Here is a 25,206-nt window from a genome sequence, read left to right as displayed (position 1 = left end):
CTATGGAATACGTTTTGTGTGGTTGTTGTAAGGTCTCGAAATTCACTTGCACACTCAAATTCAGATACTATTGCCGAATTGGGTTGCAAATCTTCTTAATCTACAACTCTCTTTCGCGATACTTTGACGTTTTGAACCAAGTGAAAGATAACAAAAAAGTCTTATCAATAATTACGGTGCTGAAAATTGGGTCTACCATAGTTTTTTGAACCGATAACATTGGTTGACAAGGGTAATGAAGAAGCAGCGGCCTTTTCAACGCGTCTGTTTGTGGCGACCAACTAAGCCACCACAATATTGTTTCAAGACAAAACGTAAAAATTTTTCAAAGCAAAGAACACAGCAATCAAAGAGTTTGAGTGACTGAAAATTAAAATAATAAACAAAACACGTTATTCCGCTGGCTAGCTTTCAAAAACATTTTACCTTTGTTTCGCACATACATTGCGTTGGCCTCGCGGGCAAGCGTGCCCTCCAGCAAATGACAGTACCTATTGTAAGGAAAACAAATGACTGTAAGATTTCCCATAAACGAGCATCGAGGTTCGCAAAAGAAAGAGGCTTACTTTTTGTTGCATTTGTAATACGTTCTTGTAAAGACAACATGTTCATCTGTTCCAAATCTTGTTCTGTCAACCTTACAATGAACTCCTTTGTCGGCAGCTGTTCCGTTGTACGTCCATATGTAACCCGAAGATCTGTAAAACTGCATTTTCCGAATTTATAGAGTATACTTAGATTTCTTACATTTACCAGACACACGTCGGAAAAACAGTTAGGAATGGTGTACGGAACATAAGTATTGAATCAGTTATTTTACCTTTATATTATATATCTTTGAATTTTTTGCCCGAACGCATTCCATGAAATGCGATTCGAGCGCCTTTGAAAAGCGCTTATCTTCGATGCGTACTGGGCCATCTTTAATGGTCAGCTATTTTTGGGGAGCGTAAAGATGGTGCAAACCCCAAACACTACTCGCTGGTATGGCTGTTGTTTGGTGTTAGCGCTGAGATGGCCTGACCAATGGCATTCACATACGAGACAGTTGGTTGCACATTTTTCAGGGCCGCGTTTATGTTAAGAGTGGTAGAGGGGTGTGCATGGCTTGAATTGGGGCTAGGAAAGGCTTAAATGTCTAGTTTGAAGAATACTAGTGGTTAGGCTGCAAAAAAAATTATGATGGGAAGGGACAGTTCTTGTTCAAAATAGTAGTGAACAAAAATACTTCTTTAAGATGGGGGGGAGCGGTCTTTGGTGGCTTTCTCGAATTTTTGTATTCACTACCTGTTGTGAAAAACATCCCAAAGGGTTGTTGGACGGAGAAAAAAAAAAGCTTTTTTAGAAGCGCACATTCTTGGTCCAGACAACGCATATATTAAGGATGCTTTAGCCTTATGAAGGATGTTTAGAGCGTATTGTTTGTTGAGCTTGGTCGAGACTTCGCTTCAAGCAATTTAAACGTTATAGGGAGCCATTATCTGTTCAGCGTAGGCAGTTTCGCTAGGGTTTATCGGCATTTCTTTAGGTTGGTTGAGATCACAAAGTAGGCGGTGGTGAGATGATTGCACTTCTAGTCAATGACGTTTGCGGCGTGCTTTTGGGGGTGGGGTGATACGGATAACAGTCCACCGATTTTAGGCAAAAAAGATGGCTCTTGTCTATCAGAGCTTGGACTTGAGCTTTTTTGAGGAGCGTTATTGAACATGGTCATTGTGTATCAGGAAAGGGCGCAGCCCATATCGAAAGAAAACATTGCATGCACAACAGGTTTTGTGAAGTTGCTAACTAAGGGGTGCGTGGCCGGCGACATTCTCAGACGCTATTTCATTCTGACAGAGTTTTAAGAACTTAACAAAACACCGATGCTTTTTTATACTGACAGGTTTCGCCTTCTAATGGCCGGAACATTTAAATAGATTGAGAGTAGTCCAACAAGCCGCATTGCCCAAAATCGACGGGGACAGATTTGCATTGGCGGCTTCGGCGTAAAATACGAGATTTTGTGACTTTCCCGTGGATGAAGATTGCTCCCTAACAGAGACATGTCTGTCCGGTGCAAGAAGGTGTTTCTCTATTTTACAGATAAGGTGGTGCAGTTCCAAAACTGAGATGTTTGCGGTATTCAAGGCAACTAAATATGAGCAGGCGACGACGAAAGAGCCGCTTTGTAGTGACGTGATTTTAATGTGTACGTGATGTGCTTCCTTCAGGTTCGTGCTCCTTCAAAAGAATTTCATTATTATCGTATGTTTGATCCGGCGCGTTCATTTATAAAGGTTGTCGGAGTCATCCACATTCAGCTAACATCAGGGAAGACAAACGGGAAAGTATCATTAAGAGAATAGGACACTTCATAACTACACAAAAAGCTTACAGAAAGACTTCGGAAATAAAATAGTCACGAGTGCAAACTATAGTAGCACAACAGAAAATAAACTCTTTGGGACTTTTGTAGTTACTTCGGAGGCAGCAGCCAATTCATTAATATAAATAATACCCCAAATAAAAACGTATATTTATCTAAATACCAAAAATCCCCAGAACAACAAATTCTGACGCTTTTTTTTGTTTTCCTAATCAATAATTTGAAAATGACCCAGCACCAACTTTAATATAACCCTTTCCTGCCCAAGAAAAAGATTTTACAAGAAATGGCCGCAAGTAATTAAACTTTGCGTATTTACCCCTTCTTAATGCTCCTTCTACAAGTGAAAATGAAAAGCTCAGAGTATTCACACAGAAAACCAACCCACACATATGTGTGGGCTGGGCTTCTATTCGTATGATCTGCGGACAGTAAAACTAAACTAAAAACAACCTCAGGCGCCGACAAACTTCATTTTTACGTATTTTTACAAGTTTGACAAAGATTTCAGGAGTATGTATAATATAAATTTGATTTTGTGAAAATAAATAATAATGAAGTTTTAATTTTTAGAATAAATATATTATAATTATATTATTATCACAAGTAATTACGTAACTAGTTCAAGGTTAAGGCGCCAGAAAACATTCCCAACGAGCCAGCACAAAACCGCGAATAAATGAGACACCAAGAAAGCAAGAAAAAATTATTTATCGCCAGCGCGAGAGTGCACAAGCCCGCCACCTTGTACCTCCCAGCGAAATTTTCGTGACGACGAAAGCCCAGCCCACACTTATATGTGGGCGCATTTTTCATGCGTGATGACGTAACGCACAAGAAGGGAACAGGTGTATTTTTTAGCCGATCGTGTTTTTCGAATTCGTGCAAGTCGTGTCTCATGCTTGTTATTCAGAAAATACGAGAATTGCAAGAAGAAATATCAGTTTTCATCTTGAAGGCGTCTAGCGTGAACGCGCCGGCTTTGGCGCCGTTTTTAATGCGCGATTTCTTGCCCCTTGGGGGCGAAATGAGTGAACTACCGAAACCAATTAAGTCTCGGAAGCGTTCGCAGCGGCTACCCGGGGCTGTGAAACCGAAACCGAAACAGGTGTCACTTAGTAAATGAATTTGTTGACCCACACGTTTGGGTGGGCCGGACCGTAAAGGGATAAGTAGCCTATTAGGTCTGGATGTATTACGAAGATATACGTTCCACGCTATCTTTTTTATCCTTGTATTAACGTACACTAACACCGTTCTCGCTGCTGAGCGACAAAACCAGAGCTACTTGTGTCTGCCAGAAAGGTTATTATTCTGTCGTTTTTTTCTCCTATACGTGTCTCAATCTATTAAGCAGCCGGTGTAGAAACATTCCGTGCGTGAATTTTTCGGTTGACGTAAAATTTCTGGGCAACTTCCTGCATTAACTTCGAACGGATACGCTTAAGGATGCGTATCTATTTATCGTTTTCAAGCTCGTAGAGGAAACATTTTACGCAATTATTTTATTTGTAGGTAGGCAAGCTTAGAATCTTGCTTTATTTGTTTTTGTACAAGGCGTCTTTTCACGTGAGAGATGGGGTGAAGTGCACATCGCTCGCAAATTAGTTCATCCCTATGTATTGCCATTCGCGGTAGGCCAACACCTTTATTTTATCTCTTTCTTTCTAATATTTCTACGTTTATCTTTCTTTTTCCTGTATTCCTTTCCTAGGTCTATTTTTTTTCTGCTGCTTTCACTTCCCTACTTCTAGATCACAACGCAGGCACCTAAGATCCGCTGACTGCTCCTGAGAAGAACTACCATCCCGGCCCCTTATGAAGACAAGTATGTAGGTGAAACCCCAATATTAAGGCTCTCTGGTACACAAAGAGCACTTCCTCACCAGAAAATGGTCTGGCCATTCTTGTGTACTTGTTGGCCCCGATCTCCACTGGCTGAACAATACCAGTATTGCGCCCCAGTCCCCATCCACTGTAGCGCACCAAACCATAGTGGAGGTAAGGCCAGGGATACAGCAGAAGGTGAAGGATGTCTGGGTCTGGACCGGGTGCCTTCCGAACTCTAAGCTGGCCATGTTCAACGTTCCAACTTTGTCTAGCAAAGACAAGCTTCACTACTGGAGTAGCTCTCGGACATTAGCGGTTTATTTAGGTGCAGTTTGAAAAAAACACTAGATGACTTCATGAACCCCATTAGAGAGGATAATACGTGGCAACTAAAACCTAAAAAAAAAGACTGAGCCCCACTAGGGTTGCCTAATCCACGGAGATATATCAGGGAAAGGGAAGGAATTCTTCACAGTGAACGAAAGTGTAGCAGTCCGTGTGATCAAGGTAAATAGGTGGTAGAGCCAAAACGTGGTACGATTTTGATTATATCGAAAGTATATCCGAGAAAGTCCAACAGCAAAGAAGGAAGGAATCCGCAAAGTTCAACATTGGCATTGCAGCCTTTAACACAAACGTAGCCGAGAAGTAACTAGGAGGAAGGGTAGTGGGAATCTTAGGAATGTGTAGTCACATCCATCCTAAAGATTAACTGATGGGATTTGCGGAGACGAGTAACCTGTCTATTGTGAACACATTTTTTCCGCAAGGGAAAGAAAACGAAAAAAATGGGCATTCAAAAGTGGGGGGGGGTAAACAAAAAACTACACTGACTTCATGTGTAGTCCCAATCAAAGTATTCCGGCGGACACAGACGTGCTAGGCCAGAACTTGGGCTGTGACGTATGATGTTTAGAAGATAAAACGTAAGGCTTCATCTCAAAAAAAGAAAGACAGAAACCTGTAAAATGCAAGCGATCCACCAGTCAGTCAGTCAGGAACAGGTGGCCGGAATAAAAAAAAACTCACCAAAACATATTGGCGCTTCTAAACGAGAAGCACGAGGATAGTGGTGATAGGCCAAACGATAATCTAAGAACGTCAGTAACAGAATCAGGCCAACTGCAGAAGGAGCATGTATAGGAGACGAACTGGAAATTTATTTCCAAACGTAAGAACATAAAGTTTTGAGATTTTCAGATAAACGCTAGAATTTATTTAAGAGATCTAAAACGAACGCCAATCGCATGCACAACCTGGCTGTGATTGAGGAAACGCTGAGAGCGAATCTAAAACCACAACGAAGGTGACATACTGTGAAGACCTAGTGAACGCACTCAGATAGAAGATGGTGTCATTCGCATGCCAGGAACAAGACCAAAAAATAGCAGAACGGTTGTCCACCTTCTATACACCAGCGAGAATATATTAGAGGAAACAATCAAGTATGAAGGCTTAGGTTGCGAGGTTCCACTATTATCAATTTCCGAAGTAGAAAAGGCTGTCAAGGGCATGACAATAGGAAAAGCTGCAAGTAGCGGCGGCATAAACACTGAGCTTCTATATCAGATAGGAAGTATTGTACAGGAAATATTGCGGTGCTATTCTTGGAATGCTCAAAGGCGGTAGAAGGGCTCATTGACTAGAAGAACACGAAAATATTTCATATTCACAGAAGGGAGGTAACAACTACTTGAAGAATTTCAGGTTCCTTACCGTCCTTGGTGCCGGGGTACCCGAATAACTACCACAATCATAAAGGCAATAGCTTTCCCCCTTTCAAAATTAGCGCGTCAGAAGTTGTCTACCCGCAAAAAGCCGGCCCTCCTTTCACTAAGCCTCTCTAGGTGGCGCGATGCGTCCAGGCATCCCTGAAGAGCGAGGCGGCAAAAATGGCTTTCACCGGCGCGAGCGCCCGAATGTCTCCACAGGGTAAGAAGACCCAGAGTAGCCAAAGGGTACCATCAAATTTCATAACTTTCGTGTGCTTTTTTGCTATTGTACCTTTTTGTAATTAATTCTGTAGATATTGAACCAAATAAAAGTGCGTTGTAGCATCTTTGTAGCCTTTTTGAAGCATTGTAGAATTTTGACAATATTGGTCTTTACATTCCACACGCACTGAAACCCAGAGTACCCAAATGGGTACCTTCAAACTCTAATACTTTCGTTTGCGTTTTTGCTATTGCAATTTTTGGCGTTTATTTCTATGAATAATGAATCGAATAAAAGTGTGTTACAAAAGATTTCTGTATTTTGCGCATTTTTGGGACTGAAGAGGATTTACTACTCGCAGTTGTATAGAAGCTGTTTACGCAAGTAATTGTTAACGAATAAGTGACTACTTTGATCCCGGCAACCCAGAGAGATGGTTAGGTTTAGGGAATGATTCTCTAACAATAGAAAACATTCACATGGCCAATTCAGGAATAGAAAACTCCGCCGCGTACACCCAAACATTTTACATGGCAAAACAGATAATATAAAAGCGTTTGATTCAGTACACACCGCCGGAGTGCTGGAAGCTCTAAACCACCAGGGCATAGAAAAAACCTACTACATATGAATTCTAGATAACAGATGTCAAGGATATAGGGGCAGGCAAATTGTTCTCGCACAAAGTGATAAATTCCCAATACATAAAGGCGTTAGACAAAGAAATTCCATGTCGCCAAATGCATTCACACCATGTTTGTCGGAGTTATTGAGGATGCTCGATTATGAGACAAAAAATTACGGCTAACGGGGAACACCTAATTAAGGAATTTCAGAATTGCAGTCACCATTGTCTTGCTAAGTGAGTCTGTATATCACTAGAAAAATTTTTCACCAACTAGAATCACAAAGCAAGGACATAGGGCTACCAATAAATTAAAATAGGTCTAAAGGGATGATGATTAAACATGGCAAAAGTGCCTTCTTTAGCTTATGCAACAAAACGCTAGAAAAAGAGGCGGAGACTATTGCCGCAAACTATGCATTGGGTTTGTTCATATTTTGTGTTGTTTTTGCCAACCGCTTGCACCGGGCTGTGTTATCTGTATCATCCGTGGGCAAGTGAAGCGCGTGTTCTAATATTTATTCCGAACGTGTTATCCCCTCTGATAGAGAGAGTGTTCCGAAATAATGTCACAAGCCTAGAATAATGTTTTAATCTATGGTGTTCTGGAAGCAGTTCGACAGTTGGAGGACCACTCGTGTCGAGAGATAATATCCTGCAAAGCATGCCCTGGGGTATTCGATATTACCTACAGTCGCCTGCGCATACCACCTTGTTGACTGCTGCTTCGTTGTCTGTTTTCTTTAGGTTGTTAGGGCAGCACAAGTTCACTCAAAGCACTTGCTTTCTTTCAAGACAACTGTGTGAACTTTGGCTTCCTGACGTCGGCTTAAGAGCTGGTTGTGGTGCGTCGACCACCAAGCCCCAGAGCCATTTTTGTTTCGAAATTGTCGGCTAACTTGACAACTGGTCAACCATTGGCCGACTTGTCGACTGTGGAAGTCATGTCATTGTCGTTCAAGCGCTTTAGGACCAAGTGCGACTTATAATCTTTTTTTGCGTAACTGTTAACGAGAAGTGTTTTAGGCACCTAAAGCGTGTGTGGCCTAGGGGAAGCCTTTTCAAGCCGTTCACAGGCACGTTTCACCCTGGCTTGGTACCCAGCTGTGAAATTACTGAGCATGACAAATAAGAAGCATACTCGGCATCTACTATTAAAACACTCGAGGTCTACGAACTAAGTCTTCTGAATTAATTAGAAATATTGCATGCTCTAAATTTTCTGCTATTGTTATGAGTGAAACCTGGCATTCCGATGATATCCCATCTTCCGAATCTTTCCCTTCTAAATATAAAATATTTAGAAGAGACTGAAAGTTAACTGGACCTAAACAAAAAGGTGGCTGTGTTCTCATTGCCGTTGATCGCTCAGTACACTACATGCGGCGTGGTGACATCGAGACCCTAGATGAAGCAGTCTCGCTTGAGGGAGGCCTCACGAGGGGCGAGAAGCTACCCTTCGTGGCCTTCTCTATATGGCCGGGTGTATTACCTTCTGAATTTATTCAAGCACTCATATCTATAAAAATTCTCTCAAATTAACACTCCGACCATAAGCTCAATATACGTGGGGACTTCAACAGCCCAGGTATTCGCTGAAACAGTGTTTCTTTTGAGCACAAAAACCTATATGCAGCACAGAAATGCAGCATGTTATGAGACTTTCAATTGTGAACTCCTTTCTGCAGTTCCGCCGCATTTCCCCACTGTTTCTTTAAAGAACTTTGATGTTCGTTTAAACCTAAGGGCAGCGCCCACAAAAAACGCAAAGCGTTCAGGGCTTGACAAGTGGAAAGCGGAGTTTAGTCGGTATTGCTCACTTTGTAAAAGCCTCTACCGGCATGACCGCCAGCCATGTATAGAGTCCTTGGGAAGTGCCCCGTCTCAGAAACCGGTTGACTTCTTGACGCGGTTGACCGGTTGACGCGGCCGTTCAAAGGCATCTAAATAACACAATAGCTTGCTTAATTTCGATGGTGAACTGGTTGAGGATGTTGCCACCAGCTTTTCTCAGTACGTTTATTCTGTCTTTCGACTGCCTGAAGCTAACAATGAACGCCTATCATTCAATATTATGCCTAACTTTAATACACTTATGTTCGATGAAAAACTTGTCAATGATAGCCTCAAACGGACAAAACTGTCATTTCCGATTGTGCAAAGGAAATTCCAGCTGCCATCTTGAAGGCATACGGCCACATTTTTGTGCCTGTTTTAACTTCAATTTATAAAAGCTGTTTACTTTTCCAATGTCCTCGTTCATGGGAGATCACTCGATTTTTTTTCAATATTTAATTCTGGTAATAAGTCAGCCGTTACAAACGGTTGCCGGATATCACTTCTTTTTCTCGCCTCAATACTCTTTGAGTCAGCTCTGCACAAAGTTCTAGCTGCCTGTGCCAAGAAAGTTCTGTTACCAAATCAGCACGGCTTTTTCTCGGGTCGATCAACGGTTACAAATCTTGCAAACTATGTGACACAGGCTTCGGCTGCAGTTTTTGAAAACGGCCAGGTGGAAGTCATTTCTTTTTACCTGAGTAAGGTGTGTGATGTGGTTAACCATCAACCATTATGATGCTCGCTGCGTACAGTGTAGACGCAGCCCTTGTTACCTTGTTGCCCAGCTATCTCCTTAACCAGTCATTTTACATATGCGTAAACAACAAAGTCTGTTTTTACACTGCAACAAGTGGTGTACCTCAAGGTTCCGTGCTGGGTCCACTGTTGTTTTCTATATTTATCAACGATGTGTCAACAGTCTTAACAAAAACATCATTACTTCTCTAAGCTGATGATGTCAAACTATTTAGGCACGTTAGCGGTGTTCAAGACTGCCATGCCATGCAAAGTGATTTGTCTGAATTATTGGGCTGGTGTAGCAAAAACTGTCTGATTTTGAGCCCTCATAAAACAAAGGTTATCCCGTACAGCCGGGAAACCCCATCGTCTGCTGTTTTCTTACGTCATTGATGGAGTTCATCTGCAAAGGATTGAGGAGATTAAGGACCTATGGATGCTTTTCGACCGTACCCTGTCTTTTTCATCTCATATTAGTCGAATACCTGGAGAGCGCTACGCAGTCTTGGGCGATTTTTGTTACCTCAGTAAGGCGTCTGATGTGCTGAACAATCAATTCCATCAATCAATATATCACCATAAATTATTATTTACAACCTTACTGCGTCCAGTTTAGACGCAACCCTTGTTGTCCAACTATCTCCTTGACCGGTCCTTTTACGTAGAGGTCAACAACAAAAAAGTCCAGTGTTTACACTGGTACAAGTGGTGTACCTCAAGGCTGCGTGCTAGGTCTATTATTGTTTTATATCTTCATCAAGGGTGCGCCAACAGTCTTAAGAAAATCTTCATTTATTCGCTATGCTGATGATGTCAAACGTTTTAGGTACATTAGCGGTGTTCAACAGTGCTGTGGCTTGCAGAGGTATGTGTCGGAATTATCGGTCTGGTGAAGCAAAACTTCCTAATTTTAAACCCCGCTAAAACAAAGGTTATGACGTACAGCCGGAAAACCCATCGTGTACTGTTTTCCTACAGTATTGATAGAGCTTCTCTGCAAAAGGGTGAGAAGATTAGGGACCTCTGGGTGCTTTTCGATATTACCCGGTATTTTTCTCTTTATATTAGGCTCATCACCTCGCCAGGACTCCGCAGTCTTGGACATGTGTGTCGAACTTCAAAGAAATGTCTTCCCTCTTTCAATTTCTAACTCTATACAATACAGTATGTGTGTCCGTAAGTTTGAATATGCCTCTGTTGCCCGGCACGGTATCTCCAAATCTAGTAGTGAAATAATAGAACGCCTGCAGAACAGGTTTATCCATATTTAGGCACCGTCATCAAATTCACTGAACGGGTCCGGTTTCTGACTCGCCAAAAGTTCCTTCCATCCGGTCCTTGAAGTGCAAACGAATGCGTGCTGATCTTACATTCCTTCACAAAATTGTTCCTGGTGTCCTTTCTTGCGCAGACTTGCTTAGCTATTCAGAGTTTACTGTTCCACAAAGGCCCACGACGTCGCATCGTGCGTTTTTGACCGCTGCGCGCAACTCAAATCATTGTCCTTTGTGCAGAATACAGAATGCTTACAATCACTTCTTTGAATGTCTTGACATCTTCCAAAGTTCCTTTGAAGTTTTCCGTACTGCGCTGTTCAATACAGTATGTTAGACATCTATGATGTCTCTGTGGTTCATTTTTTTCTATATTGCTGGAATTTAGCTTCTCCGCGGATTTGTTATAACTGGCTGATAGCTGCCTATTTCTGAAAGTGTTTCCTGTGCTTTGTTCGTCTTATCATTTGTCTCTATACCCTTGCCATTGTTTTTGTCGTATTACTGTCGAACGTTGCTGCTGTGCTAGTTGTGGTGTCTTTAGAACAAGAATAGTCGCAAAGGCGTCTTTTTTTTCTTTTACCTGTGCCGACCTTTTACTCCAACTGGGTTTTACTTATGTCATTTTTATTACCTAAATGTATGTGTCGTGTCGCTTGTTTGTTTCTTGCAATATGTTTCTTCTATTTTGTTTTATGTACCTATCCGTGCACCAGCACGCTGGCCTTTGGCTGTTTCTGGGCACATAAAGAAAAGTGAATAATTGATTGAATATTAGTATATTATTTTGTTATTATTAAAAGTGATGACGCGGCCCTCCTTTGGATTTTCAAAATCGCGAACATTGCAAAAATTGCGTAAAGGACACGTCAGCTCACTTGAATTTTCCGACTTCAACGCATTTCGGTACACGTTAAGTAATGGGTCTGAATAGGATCTAATAGTTGTCAAAATTTATATTCGTATTCTTCGAAAAAACTGGGACAAATTTAGCAGTCTTGCAGTATCCACAGCTGACTGACTTGAAACTTTTATTCTTACCGAAATAAATATCAACACACCTACTGGCTTTTTTGAGTTGCAGAGTTTCAGCTCAAATTTTTAAACTCGTTCATTTTATCGTGGGGGCGGCATTACCAATTTTATTTGCCAGCACTTTGTAGTGGTGCCTCTGGTTGCGACCTTGGTACATGCACAAATATTAGCCGTTAAGGTAGCCTATTGTGCTATTTCGTCGGTGCGATTAGCAATTTATCGCCCTTCCTGTAATAGTATTCCCAGATTTTTAATTGAATTGGATACCTTACCTAAAAGTTTTGGCGTAGTTGATGAATTGTGCTAAATGGTTACTTGAATATAAACTTACTACATGTCGCCCAACCTACAGTGGCAGATTATTAGGGAATACTTTGTTGGTCTTGTCTTAAAAATTTGGTCAATTTTGTCACTCGCGAAGAGGTTGTCCATGGGAAACTAGTTCAATGCTGTTTAGATCACATCGCTGAAGTGCCGAAAATTGCTCTTTTTCATCTTGCGTCATCGCTCAAAGGTTGGCGGATTATCACATAGTAGCATATTCAATATCGGCTGGTTTTTCTGCTCCTACTTATCAACTGTCGTGGACAGCGTACCGGTTTGTCGAGATACACGTTTTTCTTTCGTAAATAAACTAATGTTTGATCATTTGATTTCCAGTTTCGAATGGTCGTCTCTGATAACGCATACCCTGTCCCCTAGAACACTGTACGCAAGCTTATGCGAGCATCTTAAACTGTTGCTGGCTTCCTGTACTGTTTCTCAGTTAAGGAAGCGTCGTAAAAATTACAGTTGGTTAGCCGCGGGTGTCATGCAAGCTATTTCGTAGAGGGACTCGCCTATGCAAGCGTGTAAAGCGCGCACCTAAAGATGAGACTTTGCGCGCCCAATACAAAAGTGCTCGCAATGGAGTTGTGGCTCCTCTAAGATCTGCTAAGGTACACAATTGTTTGAGAAATTCAGCCTGTATACAAACATTTCAGCTATGACATGGGATTTAATAAACAGCTTGCGTGGCAAGACGAGGAATACTCCAGCCTATAAAGCTTTTTCGGATGATGCCGAAACCATGGCGGACACAATTATTCATGCGTTCCGTATTACTCCCGATAATACTTCGCCTGTACCTAATTCTTGCTCACTTAAAAATCTATTCCTTTATCAGCATTTTTGCCTTGCCTCTCTAAATTCGATGGGAGGTATATACTGTTCAGGTTCCGAAATAATAAGTCCCCGAGTTTGATGGAATAAGGGTAGAGACGCTTTGCAGGAACTTCCATGTTCTATCGGACGTTCTTCTTTTCATTCCTAATGGATTTATTATTGATGCAGACTTTCCAAACAATTGGAAGAATTTGCCAATGACCTTTTTAGTGCTGTTCATAGTAACTTATTTGATTGTGCTTTCTTTATGAATGTTTCTAAAGCTTTCGATTCTGTGTGCCATAAAATATTGCTAAGGAAACTGTACTTATTAGGTTTCCGTGGTCCTTTTCTTGATTTTCTGTATAAGTATCTCTCGGAGAGCTCTCAGGTTTTTGCCACTGGTTAACAATTTCAGTTCAGTAGACCAGTGTCGCTATTTGCTCGTGTTCCACAAGCTCCTATATTGTCGCCCTTGCTTTTAATATTTACACGAATACTTTTTCAATGTAAACTTTTAATGCATAGTACTTGTACGCAGAGAACACAATCGTGGTAGCTAAACATGTGAATTTTGAAATAGCGATTAACATTCTACAAAATGCCACTTTCAAAGCTGTGCATTGGTTCTCCGAAAATCATCCTAAAGTCAATTCACGTAAAAACTAAACTAATCTGTTCCCGTAATCTGTGGAAAACTAATGTGATTAATGCTCTTCTTTACATACTTAATTACCAGTGCGCCTCCTTTGACGGTGAAATTGTAAATTATGTCGATACTTTAAATATTTAAGCATTTCTTTTGATTCCGCATTGCCTTGCCCTGAACACTTGCAGTATGCTTGTGGGAAACTAATAAATGTGACTTCTCTGCTTTACGACATTAAATCCTTCGTCCCTTTAACGTCAAAAAAGTATTGGGTATGCCCTCGGCTATAGCGTAATCAGGTATAAGATAACCATTTTTTTGTTCATCACGTTGGAAAGGTGGCATGAACCGTTTATTGAAAAATATATTGATGTTTATTTCTTGTGGATTGCCTTTGTCAGATGTGCAGGATATGTTCCAACCTGAATTTACTGTTATCTAATGATTTATTGTTTGAAACAGTGGTTGAAATTTTTAGTTGCCTGATTTGATGCGTGAAGTCAAGAATGCCCGGCCTGTAAGAAATCAGCCTCGTTTCTCTGTCCCCCGCTCCCGTACGTCGTATTGTATGGTAGGTAGTTTTGTCTACGTGCCAAAAGTATATAATCACTTAAACCAAGACGTCCTTGCCGCACCATCAAAGCATCAACTTAAAAAACCCTGTTGACCTTTGGTAATTCATGTGCCTAACATTTTGTATCCCAACAACATGTTTGTATATGTATTTTGTGTAGGGTTGGAACTGTGTACCTAGGTGGATTATGATATCTTTTTTCCGATGGTTTTCTTATGTTCTTCTTGCGCTCTGTTTAGTTTTTTGACTTCGTAAATGTTTTGTTCGCAGTTTTGTATTTACATGCTGTTGTTGTTGTTGATCCTGATAATTAATGGCGCATACCCAATAGGGGATCGGCCAATCAACAGAGGATGGTTAAAATGAATGGAGTTCTTATCAAATCACGAGACGCCTAGGATAGATCATTCAGATCAGTTGGTTTTGAAAACAAAAGCTGCAAAATCAAAGCGAGGATGACTAATGTGAATCATAAAGAGAATTGTTTGGAATTTGCTATGTAGCGCTGGAGAGCAGAGCATGCATCTAGGCGGCAGAACCCCGTTTCGGATGCCCCGAACGATAGTATAGCTGGCCCTGTTACATGCACTCTATCCCATTCTTTTTCTTCGCTTCGCCTGCGGCGCAGGCCTAGTCACACGAGTGTAAATTGGCTTCGACAGGCCTGCCATTTTACTTTTTAATAAGAAGGTCCATATTATTATTAATATAATAATATTACTATTAGTAATATTATATTATTTTTATTACAAGTATTCCCTGCTAGACGCCATCTTTTGAAGATGGCCCGTAGCAAGGATGGCTGTGTTCTGTGCTCTTGTGTTTTTTACGGTAAGCAATAGCTCCTCCGCTGCCTTTACTGTAAGAAACGCCTGCACGCGAAGTGTGTTTTTTGGCCTGACACTGAGCTGCAGCTTCTGAGATCTGATGCTCGGCTGTTCAAGTGCAACATCTGTGAAACGACTGATGTGGCGGCTAGTCCTAGCGGAGCCAGCGGCGACATCGGCCCGTCCGCAAGCGGGGCTTCTTCCTCCTGCTCCCTTCGATGTGACTCGCCGGCCGTCGTCGAGAAGGCCACGGCCCCGCCGTTCCAACCGGTTGACATTGACGCCGAAGCTTCTGGTCGTCGCACACTCGTCATCGACGCGCTGGACGGCATTTCTTTCATCAGCCACCAAGTGGCCCGGCTGCGGGAGGAAACGACATCATGTGCCGGGAAAACGTGCAGGCCTTCGACCCTCTGTGTCAGGAGAGGGAGGAAGACCATGCTTATCATGTGAAGCTGGCTGCTTCCCTGCGAGCGGAGGTGTGCTCCTTGCGTGACCAATTACTACACCACCCCGCCGACTTCCAGGAAGGAGTGCGTCACAGCTCGGGGAAGCCTTCTTTCCCCGAAGCTGTAAACAAGGAATGGTCGCAATCGGCTACATCGGCTTCACTGCAGTCGGTGTCTTCGTCTCCTGCTGCACTGCTTCCTACTCAGTCCCCACTTTCCCCGGAGCATTCTGTGCCTGTGCTTGACTCTCACTCTCCTACTGTTGAGAAAAAGCGCCGAAGCCGGGCATGTGTAGGTGCATCGGACACATGTGAACTCGTTGTTATTCCGCAGCCGAAGCGCCCCGAATCGATGTTCATTTCGAAGCTTTCTTCTTCCACCACCTCTGTTAGTCTTAATGCCCCTCTTTCAACCTTAGGTGTCACGCCGTTTATCTGCCGACGATTGAAGACGAAATTTGACTCGTACGAATCGTTTTATATATCCCTGGGTGAAGAGTTTTTCGCGCGTTCGAGTGACCACGCCGAAAGGCTGCCTCTGTAAGGAGTTTACAGGCATGTTTCGCGAAGGCACGCTTCACAGCTCTGAGCGCATCACATAAGAAAGACAATAAGGTCTAGTTTAGATGTGTTTTTTCAGGATGTGCGAGGTCTTCGTACTAATGCAACTATCTTCTTCGGTAAAGTGCTGGCTTTTGTTTTCCGTCAATGGCTATTTATGAATGTTGGTTGTGCCCTGATGTCCTGTCCACCGGTTATTTCCCTCAAAATTACCATGTATATTGTAGTGATCGTGCCTTAATGGAAAGCAAGCAAAAGGGGGGCGGTGCCCTTCTTTCCGTCCACAAATCTCTCCCGTGTGTGCTACGTAGTGATATTGAGGCTGCTGGAGAGTCTTTGTGGATTGAAATTCATTTCTCTAAAACTGAAATACTTCTAGTTGGTGTTTTTACATTTCCCCTGATGTAGCTCCTGACGCGTTCCATCAGTTAATGTCCTTTATTAACAGGAGCTTGTCACTCATTGCAACCACAAGGTCCTCCTCCTTGGAGACATTAACGCTCAAGGCGTTCAGTGGTGCCAGCTAACCTGTTTCCATTATAACCAGCACATTGAACAGAAGGGTACTGAATTACTACATTTTTCGTCTTGCACTTCCATGACACAGCGTAATCACATACAAAACTGCAGTGTAAATATTCTGTACCTGTCTTTTTTGAACTTTGATCTCGTTACTGTGTCGCGCTATCATTGTTGTTTAGCAATACCCGGCATTACCCGGGGCACAACACCGCTGCAAACATGCGCTCACAACTGCTGTTGTTTCAGGCAACACTGCTATGGGCCGCCCATTCCTGGTTTCCTGGATTTCTTCTGCACTACTAAGACCAACCGCCGCTTAGTCCGGTCCTGCTGCGATACCCGCCGTGTTTGGAAGCAACTGCTCCGAACGCTTGGCAACCCGGATTCGGCACGTGTACGGACGACGCATGCGGAGCAAAGCATAAATTGGATCCAGCCGCCAGCATCGTCGGGCACAACACCGCTGCAAACATGCGCTCACAGCTGCTGTTGTTTCAGGTAGTTACTTAAACCGTGCCACATGTGTCAAAACCAGCAACTACTGTCTTTTTGCGGTGTCGTGCCCATTAGAGCTGTCTAGTGTTAAGAAACAGTTATTGTCATGTTCATTGAGTGTATTTTCTTTCCTTGTCAACTTGCTTCTTATGTTATCAGGAGATGTGGAGTCGAACCCTGGCCCCATGAGTAAGGCAGAGGCCGATACTTTTGAATCGGCCCTAAAGGCAATTGAAACATTGCAAAGCGGACTGAAGTCTGCTTTGGCTGATTTCAACGGTATTAAGGAACAGCAAGCTGCTACTAATAAAGAAATTAAGAAGGCCATAGCTCGGGTGACTGCACTTGAAGCTAGTGCAACCGAGGGCACTTCCTCTGAAGCGACTCCTCCTCAGAACACTCTACAAGATATCTCGAGTCAGCTACAGCAAATTACGCACAGATGTGACGACGCTGAAAATAGGCTAAGACGTTAGAGCTTGTTATTTTTCGGGTTAGATGATGATGAGAAAGAAGATTGGGGGCAGCGTCTGAGGAAAAGATTATAAAATTTTGCCAAGAAAAACTTGAACTTCCCACAAGCACTACTCAATATGAACGTGTACACCGCCTCGGCAAATTTTCTAGTGAAAAGAACAGGCCCATAATCGCTAAACTGTCTTCTTTTAAGAACAAACAAAGTGTCCTGTCGGCAGCACATAAGCTAAAGGGGACAACATTTTCCATTGGTGAAGACTTTGCGCCATCAACACGTGCAGTTCGAAGGAAGCTGGTAGCTTTTGCTAAACCTTTAGACAAGCCATTTAAGTTGGTACTCGACAAGCTTTATGTAGGTAAAAAGGTTTATGTTTACGATAGCGACAAAGACTCAGTAGTATTATCTACCAAATAGCTAAATGCGAGTTCTGGCTTGCATGAGCTAACCTTCGCGCCGCAAGCCGCTTCGTCACTCTCGGTGGTCTACACTAACATCCAAAGTTTGCTACCTAAACGAGACACACTTTGTTCACTTCTAGATGATAGTGTTCCAGATGCTATAGTACTAACGGAGACATGGCTGTATTCAGATATTCGCGATCATGAAATACTACCAAATATTAGTTTTTACGATATCTATAGAAACTACCGCATAGATAGGCGTGGCGGCGGCGTACTTATTGCCATTAAAAAAACACTCCAGTCTTATTGTATTGATTCCATGTCTTCTCTTGAGATTGTCTGGGCTGCTTTTCCTATGTATTCAAGAGCGGTACTTATTGGCGCATGTTACCGGGCGCCAGATTTCCACAATTCCTTTTTGAATTGCTTGCGGGAAAGCATCTCTTAAGCCTTCAATCTATGTCCTGCCACCCATTTTATCTTCTTGGTGATTTCAACTTTCCGTTTATCGATTGGGAACATATGTCATCTTCATGTCACGCGTCCCAGGAACTAATCAATTTAACGTTAGATTTCAACCTCTTCCAAATCATTAAAGAACCTTCCCGTGCTTCCAATATCTTAGTCTTGGTTTGGTTTTCACTAACGCTCCTGACACAGGAATATCACTTTCAAATGTGGACGGCATTAGTGACCATAATCTTCTTCAATTAACTGTTGGCATCCCGAAACCTGTACCTGGCACAAAAACCAAACAAATTCGCGATTACAATAGAGCCAATTACGATGAGATTAACTCTCAACTAGAACAATTTTTCCACCAAGTGTTTCTACCATCGTCTAACTTTCGATCCGTACACGACAACTGGGTACTCTACCGGGACAAATTATCAGAGCTAGTAGACAGGTACGTTCCGCTAGTGTCTATAACTAACGATAATTCCAACCCATGGTTCACACAGTCCCTTCGTAAACTACGAAACAAAAAGAAGCGTTCGTACAAAAGGGCTAAACGCGTGTGCACTTCCGAGGCGTGGAAGGCATACAAGGATTCTTTGAAAAGCTATTGCTCGGCAATAACTTTAGCAAAAAATAAATACTACTCACAAGACCTACCTTCCCTGCTAAATTCTAACCTCAAAAAATTTTGGCGAACCATATCTCCGGCCAGAGAAGCTAACACAATAACTTTACACGGAACAGATAACATACCCATCCCTAGCACCGATTTCCCCAAAGTGTTCAACGCGTTTTTTTCATCTGTTTTCACTCAGGAGGACTATTCCAATGTTCCAACCTTTTCCAAACTTGACGCTGCATATATGGAACCCATTACTATCACTGTTGAAGGCATTAAATCACTCATTAGAAACCTAAAAATATCTACATCAGCCGGTATCGATAACATTAATTCGAAGATATTGAAAAACACCCCCGCTATATCATGCCAGATCTTATGCCATATATTTCAGCAATCCCTATTATCTCGAATGTTACCTGCCGACTGGTTAGTAGGAAATGTAATACCAATTCACAAAACTGGAGATATTCACTCGCCTGACAACTATCAACCCATATCATTAACCTGCATATGCTGCAAAATGCTGGAGCACATTATCAGTTCTAACGTGTACAATCACCTCGAGGCACACAATTTCTTTTTTACTAATCAACACGGATTTAGGAAGGGATTTTTCTGTGACACACAACTGTTCGAACTGACGACTGACTTGCACTCTAACATGAACCGCAACCTTCAAACTGACTGTGTCTTTCTTGACTTTTCCAAAGCATTTGACCGCGTGCCCCACTGTCGCCTAATCTCTAAATTATCTTCTCTAGGACTTGACCCTTTAACATTATCCTGGATTCGAAACTTCCTTTCTTTTCGGCAACAGTTCACAGTTGTTAACAATTTTTCTTCCCCACTTTCTTCTGTCAGTTCCGGTGTGCCGCAAGGCAGCGTCCTTGGGCCCTTACTCTTCTTAATCTACATTAACGACGTACCGACCCAAATAACTTCCTGCATGCGACTTTTTGCAGATGACTGTATTATTTACCGTCCCATTTACACTACTGATGATCACTTAGCACTCCAAGCAGATCTTAACCTTCTTTGTAATTTGTGCTCCAAATGGCTCATGACATTAATCTTTACCAAGTGCGTGGTAATGTGCTTCAGCCGTAAACATGTAAATTCGGAATTTTCTTATCACTTAAACAACACTGTGCTTTCCCATACCTCTTCGTACAAGTACCTTGGTGTTCTTCTTTCAGCCGATCTTTCATGCGTCCCTCATATCACATCTTTATGCGCCAAAGCATCACGTTCGCTGGGTTATCTACGTCGCAACTTGCGAAATTCACCTACTAACCTTCTTAAACTCGCCTTTCAAACATTCATCCTGCCACAATTAGAATTCGCCTCGCCAATGTGGTCGCCTCACCAGAATTACGTAATAAATATGATAGAAATGGTACAGAATAGAGCAGTCCGGTTCATATCACGTAACTACACTATCAATTCCAGCGTAACACAAATAAAACTAGACCTGCAACTTCCTCCATTAGACAGTCGCCGTAATATCGCTGCTTTGTGCCTTTTCCACAAATATATTTTCACCCATAAACGAACCCGGCTACCACTTCAAATACCTCATTGTTTTTCACGCAGATTGCATAATCAGTCCAGTTTCATGCGCATATACGGTAAAACCAATGCATTTAATTTATCCGCACTGCCTCGTGTCATCCGCCTTTGGAATGATCTGCCTGATAACATTGCCACCATATCTAACCCCGAAACATTTCGCCGTCAGCTACTCCTGCATTACACAATTTATTGCTGTTAAAATATTTTTGTGTAACACCCATTACCAGGAGTTTCGTGTATGTTGTGTATGTGTGTGTTTTTTTTCTCTCACAAATTGTAGGCCACAAGTGTTCACGTACGGTGAAAAAGTAATAGCCTTGTTCTTGCAAAATATGTATAATGCATTTACATTTTGTTGTTACGATGTTCCTGTCTTCAATTTATGCTATGTATTGTTATTACGTTTTCACACGCCCCCCTTACTCCATGCCCTCCAGTAGGGCCTGTAAGGTTTTTATGAATAAATAAAAAAATAAATTTTACCCTCCTTCCTTCATATTTCCTTCCTACAATGCTCCACCGTTCTGCATGTTCCAGCAACACGCCACCTCGTTTCGCTTTCGCCCGGGGAGTATACATTGAGCTATATGGCAACTTTTTGGCTGCCCCTTGTTGGGCAGTCATTGACCACTCTGAAGTCAATGAACAAGTTGACCGTTTTACTGAGATTGGGATTTTGGGTATGGCGAAATACATCGCGCAATATTTAACAAAGAAGATCAAGTTCCCGCACTGGCTTTCTTCTGAATTGCGGGATGCACTGAATCTTAAAGAACGTGCGCACAGAAAGAATAAGCGCTCTGGTACCAACCATTTTGCTCAGGAATTCCGGCGCCTACGTGCTCAATGTAAAATATTGCACATACGTGATCAAACCTCATACCTGGCGTTGGTAGAAGATAAAGCAACTCATCAACAGGGAGGCTTCTGGAAGTACACCCATTGTAGATCTAGTACAACAAAAGAATCTATTCGTCTACTAGATGCCAGCGGCGATGAGGCTGCAGAGTTGACCGACTGCTTTGCTCTTCAGTTTTCGTTTGTTGGGGGGCTTGGCGGTAATAGTGATGGCAGCCGTATACCTTGTCACCAGGGCGGTAACTCCGGTTGTTTCCAACTGGATGACAACAGCGTGCGGACAAGCATCAAGCGGGTAAAGCCCTCACTTTCTTGTGGGCCAGATAGTCTTCCTGTTGCCATTCAAAAAACATAAGAAAATATATTCGTTCCTGTGTTCACTAAAATATTTAACAACTGTCTCCGGTCGGGCACGTTCCCTCGCTCAAGAAAAATCTCACGTGTATTTTCTGTTTTCAAGTCAGGCCCAAAAACTGACCCCACAAACTATAGGGCAGTCTCTCTCCTTTGTTCTGCCCCTAAAATATTTGAGTTATCTCTTCATACGGTCTTGTCTTTTTCACTTAAACACGTCCTCAATCCTAATCAACATAGCTTTATGCGTGGTCGTTGAACTTCCACAAACCTAGCGTGCTTCATGGAGCAAGCTGTCACAGCAATTTTTGGTAGACGCTAGCTTGATGTTGTCTACTGTGACATGAGCAATGCTTTTAATGTAGTAAACCACTTGTTATGGCTTCTCAAGCTTATTCTGTGAGATGTACATGCTTCTTTGGTGGGTCTTAACGTTGCTACCTCCAGGAGCGTATTGCTATGTAGTGTTAACGGTCAAACACCATTTAGGTACAAAGCACCCAGTAGCGTACCCCAAGGCTCCGTTCTGGGTCCCTTTCTTTTTTTCAATTTTGGTCCCCTTCTTTCTTCCATTTTCATTACAATGAATCTTCTGTCATTCAAAATTCATCTTTTGTGTTGTATGCTGATGATATCAAAATCTTTAGAGAAGTGCGTAATGTTCAGGGCTGTAATTCTCTTCAGGCTGCTATCGTGTCATTCCATTGTTGGTGTACCAAAAATGAACGAATTTTGAACATTTAAAAAACTACAGTTGTCTCCTATAGTAGAAAAACTCAAAAGCAACAATGCTCTTATAATATTGCAAGCACTGCACTTCCGAGGGTTACCAAAATTCGGGACTTGGGAGTACCCTTCGATTCGTCTCCGAATTTCTCTTCCCACATTACACAAATTATACACAGCTCTGTTTGATGTCTGGGTGCTCTTTCCATGTATTCTAGAGAGTTTAAAGGTCCCCTTTCTTTTTTTAACTTGTATTCGGCTCTCTGCTTACCTCTTCTCAAATACGGGTATCTTGTTTGGAATAGAACTTGCAAGGCCAATAGTTATTGCATCGAAATGGTTCAAAATAAGTTCCTTTCTGCCTTTAGGCACCGTTTCCGTCATGTGCAAGAAGACGCAAACGGCATCAAGTCGTTTCTTAAAATATTCCTTCCCTGTGGTGTCGACGAATGCGAGCTGATATTATTTGTCTTTATAAACTTCTTCTTTGTGATATTTTGTGTGATGACTTGGTTATCGTATCCATGCGAACTTGCCAAAAAAACTTTTCAGAACATTTCAAACTTTCAGAACATATTCTTCAAGTATACGACGCTTGTCCATCTTCATAATACAATGTGCACAGAATGAATATTCCGATCGTCTTAACATATTCCGGAGCTCTTTTTTCTTGTTCTCTAATGACTTGAAAATTGTTGTAGCTTAAGTGCCTTTATGTCATTCCAAATTTATATGCCGTGTTTATTTTATGAAATCAAGTTCTCGCTTTCTTGTTTTTCACTTATCCTGGTATTGTGTTGCTTGAATTTTTGAAGGTTTGAGTGCCCGTGCTTGTAACGCTGAACTTTTTTTTTTCAGTTTGAAACTTCCCAATATTTTGTTAAAAAAACTTTGTTTTTATGGGTATTATCTATCTCTGTCATGTTAATTGTGTATGTGCTTGTATATTTCCTATTTTTTACGTAGCCTGAACGTTTCGCTAGCCGAGTGTCCTGGCCTGCAACACTAGGCTTCCTATTTTCCTTTTCTGTTTTTTTTCTGCTTTATTTTCTGACAATTCTGTAACTATATTTACTTTATTTTTTTGTCATACGTATGATTTTTTGTGTTGTGTTGTCTCAATTTTAGTTTGTTTTTTGAATGTTTTGTGTGTGGTTTACCAGTACCAAGGCCCTAGAGTTGTTCCTAGGCACCGGGAATAAATGTTGATTGATTGATTGAGGGATTACGATGCGTTCTAGCAATGTAACATAATATACAGTCTCTGTTAGTCGTGTAATGTAGGTTGGATACAACTTTTCATTTTATTCTTTGTAGTATTTCGAGCTTTTATTGTACTTGACTCACCCACCTTTTTACTGGCTGTTTATGCGACAGCCGGTGATGTATTTCAATGCGGCATTTGCCCACCCTCGCCGCCCGCCCCTCTTTCCCCCATATCGCTGCGCCAGCACGAAGGGTTCGGCTGTTTCTGGACACTTTTTTAAAGGTTGATTGATTGATTGATTGAATATTATTAGTAGTAGTAGTAGCCGTAAGAATAATATTATTAGCACACAATGAATAATCGATTGCTTATAATATTACGATTAATATTACTACTGCTTTGTTCTTAGGCTGTCTCCGGAAACTACTAGTTAAGCCTTATACTCCTCTCTCCCCACTTTTTACGCCCCTCCTTTCACGTAGAAGTGGGGAAAAACAAGATTCCTTTACAATGCATCTTTTTATGTAGTGTTCTCCGATGAGTGCTTCCAAAGCTCTCAAGCACCTTCGTTGTGACCGAAGGGACGCCTCTTAAACCGGTTTGAAGGTCCTTTTTATGACCCAATGCTCCACACATTCGAAACATCTGAGAATACTCCACCCGGAAGCGTCTGCACGTTCTATACGAAAATGTTTGGGGCCTATGAACAAAGGCTAGTCACTTTGTTTATTCAGCATCTTCATAAAATTTTCATGTTATTACTGTTAGGTAAACCTGGCTTCTGCCTCAATATTCCTTCTGAGGACTTTTTTACCGAAAATGTTAGTATTTACCGCAGTGATCGTGTTGTACAGAAGGTAAAAACATAGGTGGTGGTGTCCTCGTAGCTGTAGATCGTTTCATTACTTCCTTGAGACTCAGTGATACTCAAACTGTGGATGAATCAGTGTGGTTTGAATTATGCTGCCGAGGAAAGGTGAGTTCTTTGCTCTCTACATTTTAGTTTCCTGCAAATCTTTTTCCCTGTGAGTTTGGGTGCAATATTTTCGCCATAAAATCTTCCTTCTCTAGGTGTTTCTAAGACCCACGTCCATTTTGTGTATCACGGCAGGTATCATCCCCTATAGCAAATTTCTTCACCCTGTTCCCCTCAGTTCATTCGCTCCTGTCCATCTGTACGTCTGCATTTAAATTTCCGCTGGGGACTACTTAGGTTTTTCTAATTATCTTTCCAATGGTAATTGGTTTATTGTTTTGAACTCTGGTTCAGTCAACGAGTAAGTCAAGCAGTTTTGTATATGATGCAAGAAGGTTAGCGCAGATTCATCCCGCATACGCGACCAAAGAATTTTAAATTCTCCTCTTTGTTTTCAGGTGAGCTCCGCGCTGCTTCGAAACAAGAATCACGCACATAGCAAGGCACAGGAACCAAATAGTGGGTAATAGGAACAGCAAATTCTATATTACAGATTGTTGTGCAAATAGCGTTATCAGCTGGATCGGACGCATCACATGCTGCTGTTGAAAATGATGCTACCCGGAGTTCCAAATTGTTCTTGAAGTGCGTTCGTTTTTGCTCCGGCGAGAACAGCCGAGGCAACATATGCCTTCTTGATGATAGATGAAACTATATCACTTCTGTTGCTGACGTATTTGCTGATAAATT

At 41.9% G+C, this 25,206-nt stretch overlaps 1 protein-coding gene across 2 annotated transcripts in view; it reads right to left on the bottom strand.

The window, feature by feature from the left end:
* The window catches only part of LOC144142210 (uncharacterized), a 45,153-nt gene that overhangs the window by 12,914 nt on the left and 7,033 nt on the right, over window positions 1–25,206 (bottom strand). The window contains exons 2-4 of one of the 2 annotated variants that reach the window (XM_077673569.1): window positions 21,279–21,512; window positions 567–706; window positions 427–491 (exon numbers count right to left, since the gene is read on the bottom strand). In XM_077673569.1, coding sequence (XP_077529695.1) covers window positions 427–491; window positions 567–706; window positions 21,279–21,338 — 265 coding nt within the window. In that variant the 5' untranslated portion in view covers window positions 21,339–21,512. The remainder of the gene's footprint in view (window positions 1–426; window positions 492–566; window positions 707–21,278; window positions 21,513–25,206) is intronic. The other variant, XR_013316895.1, reaches the window with a different exon arrangement.

This window comes from Haemaphysalis longicornis, unplaced genomic scaffold, assembly GCF_048455015.1.
Source record: "Haemaphysalis longicornis isolate Haplotype H1 unplaced genomic scaffold, Haemaphysalis longicornis Haplotype H1 scaffold_6, whole genome shotgun sequence".
Classification (NCBI taxonomy): Eukaryota; Metazoa; Arthropoda; class Arachnida; order Ixodida; family Ixodidae; genus Haemaphysalis; species Haemaphysalis longicornis.
The sequence above is the reverse complement of the archived record's forward strand: the minus strand, read 5'-3'. Positions and strand labels throughout refer to the sequence as shown.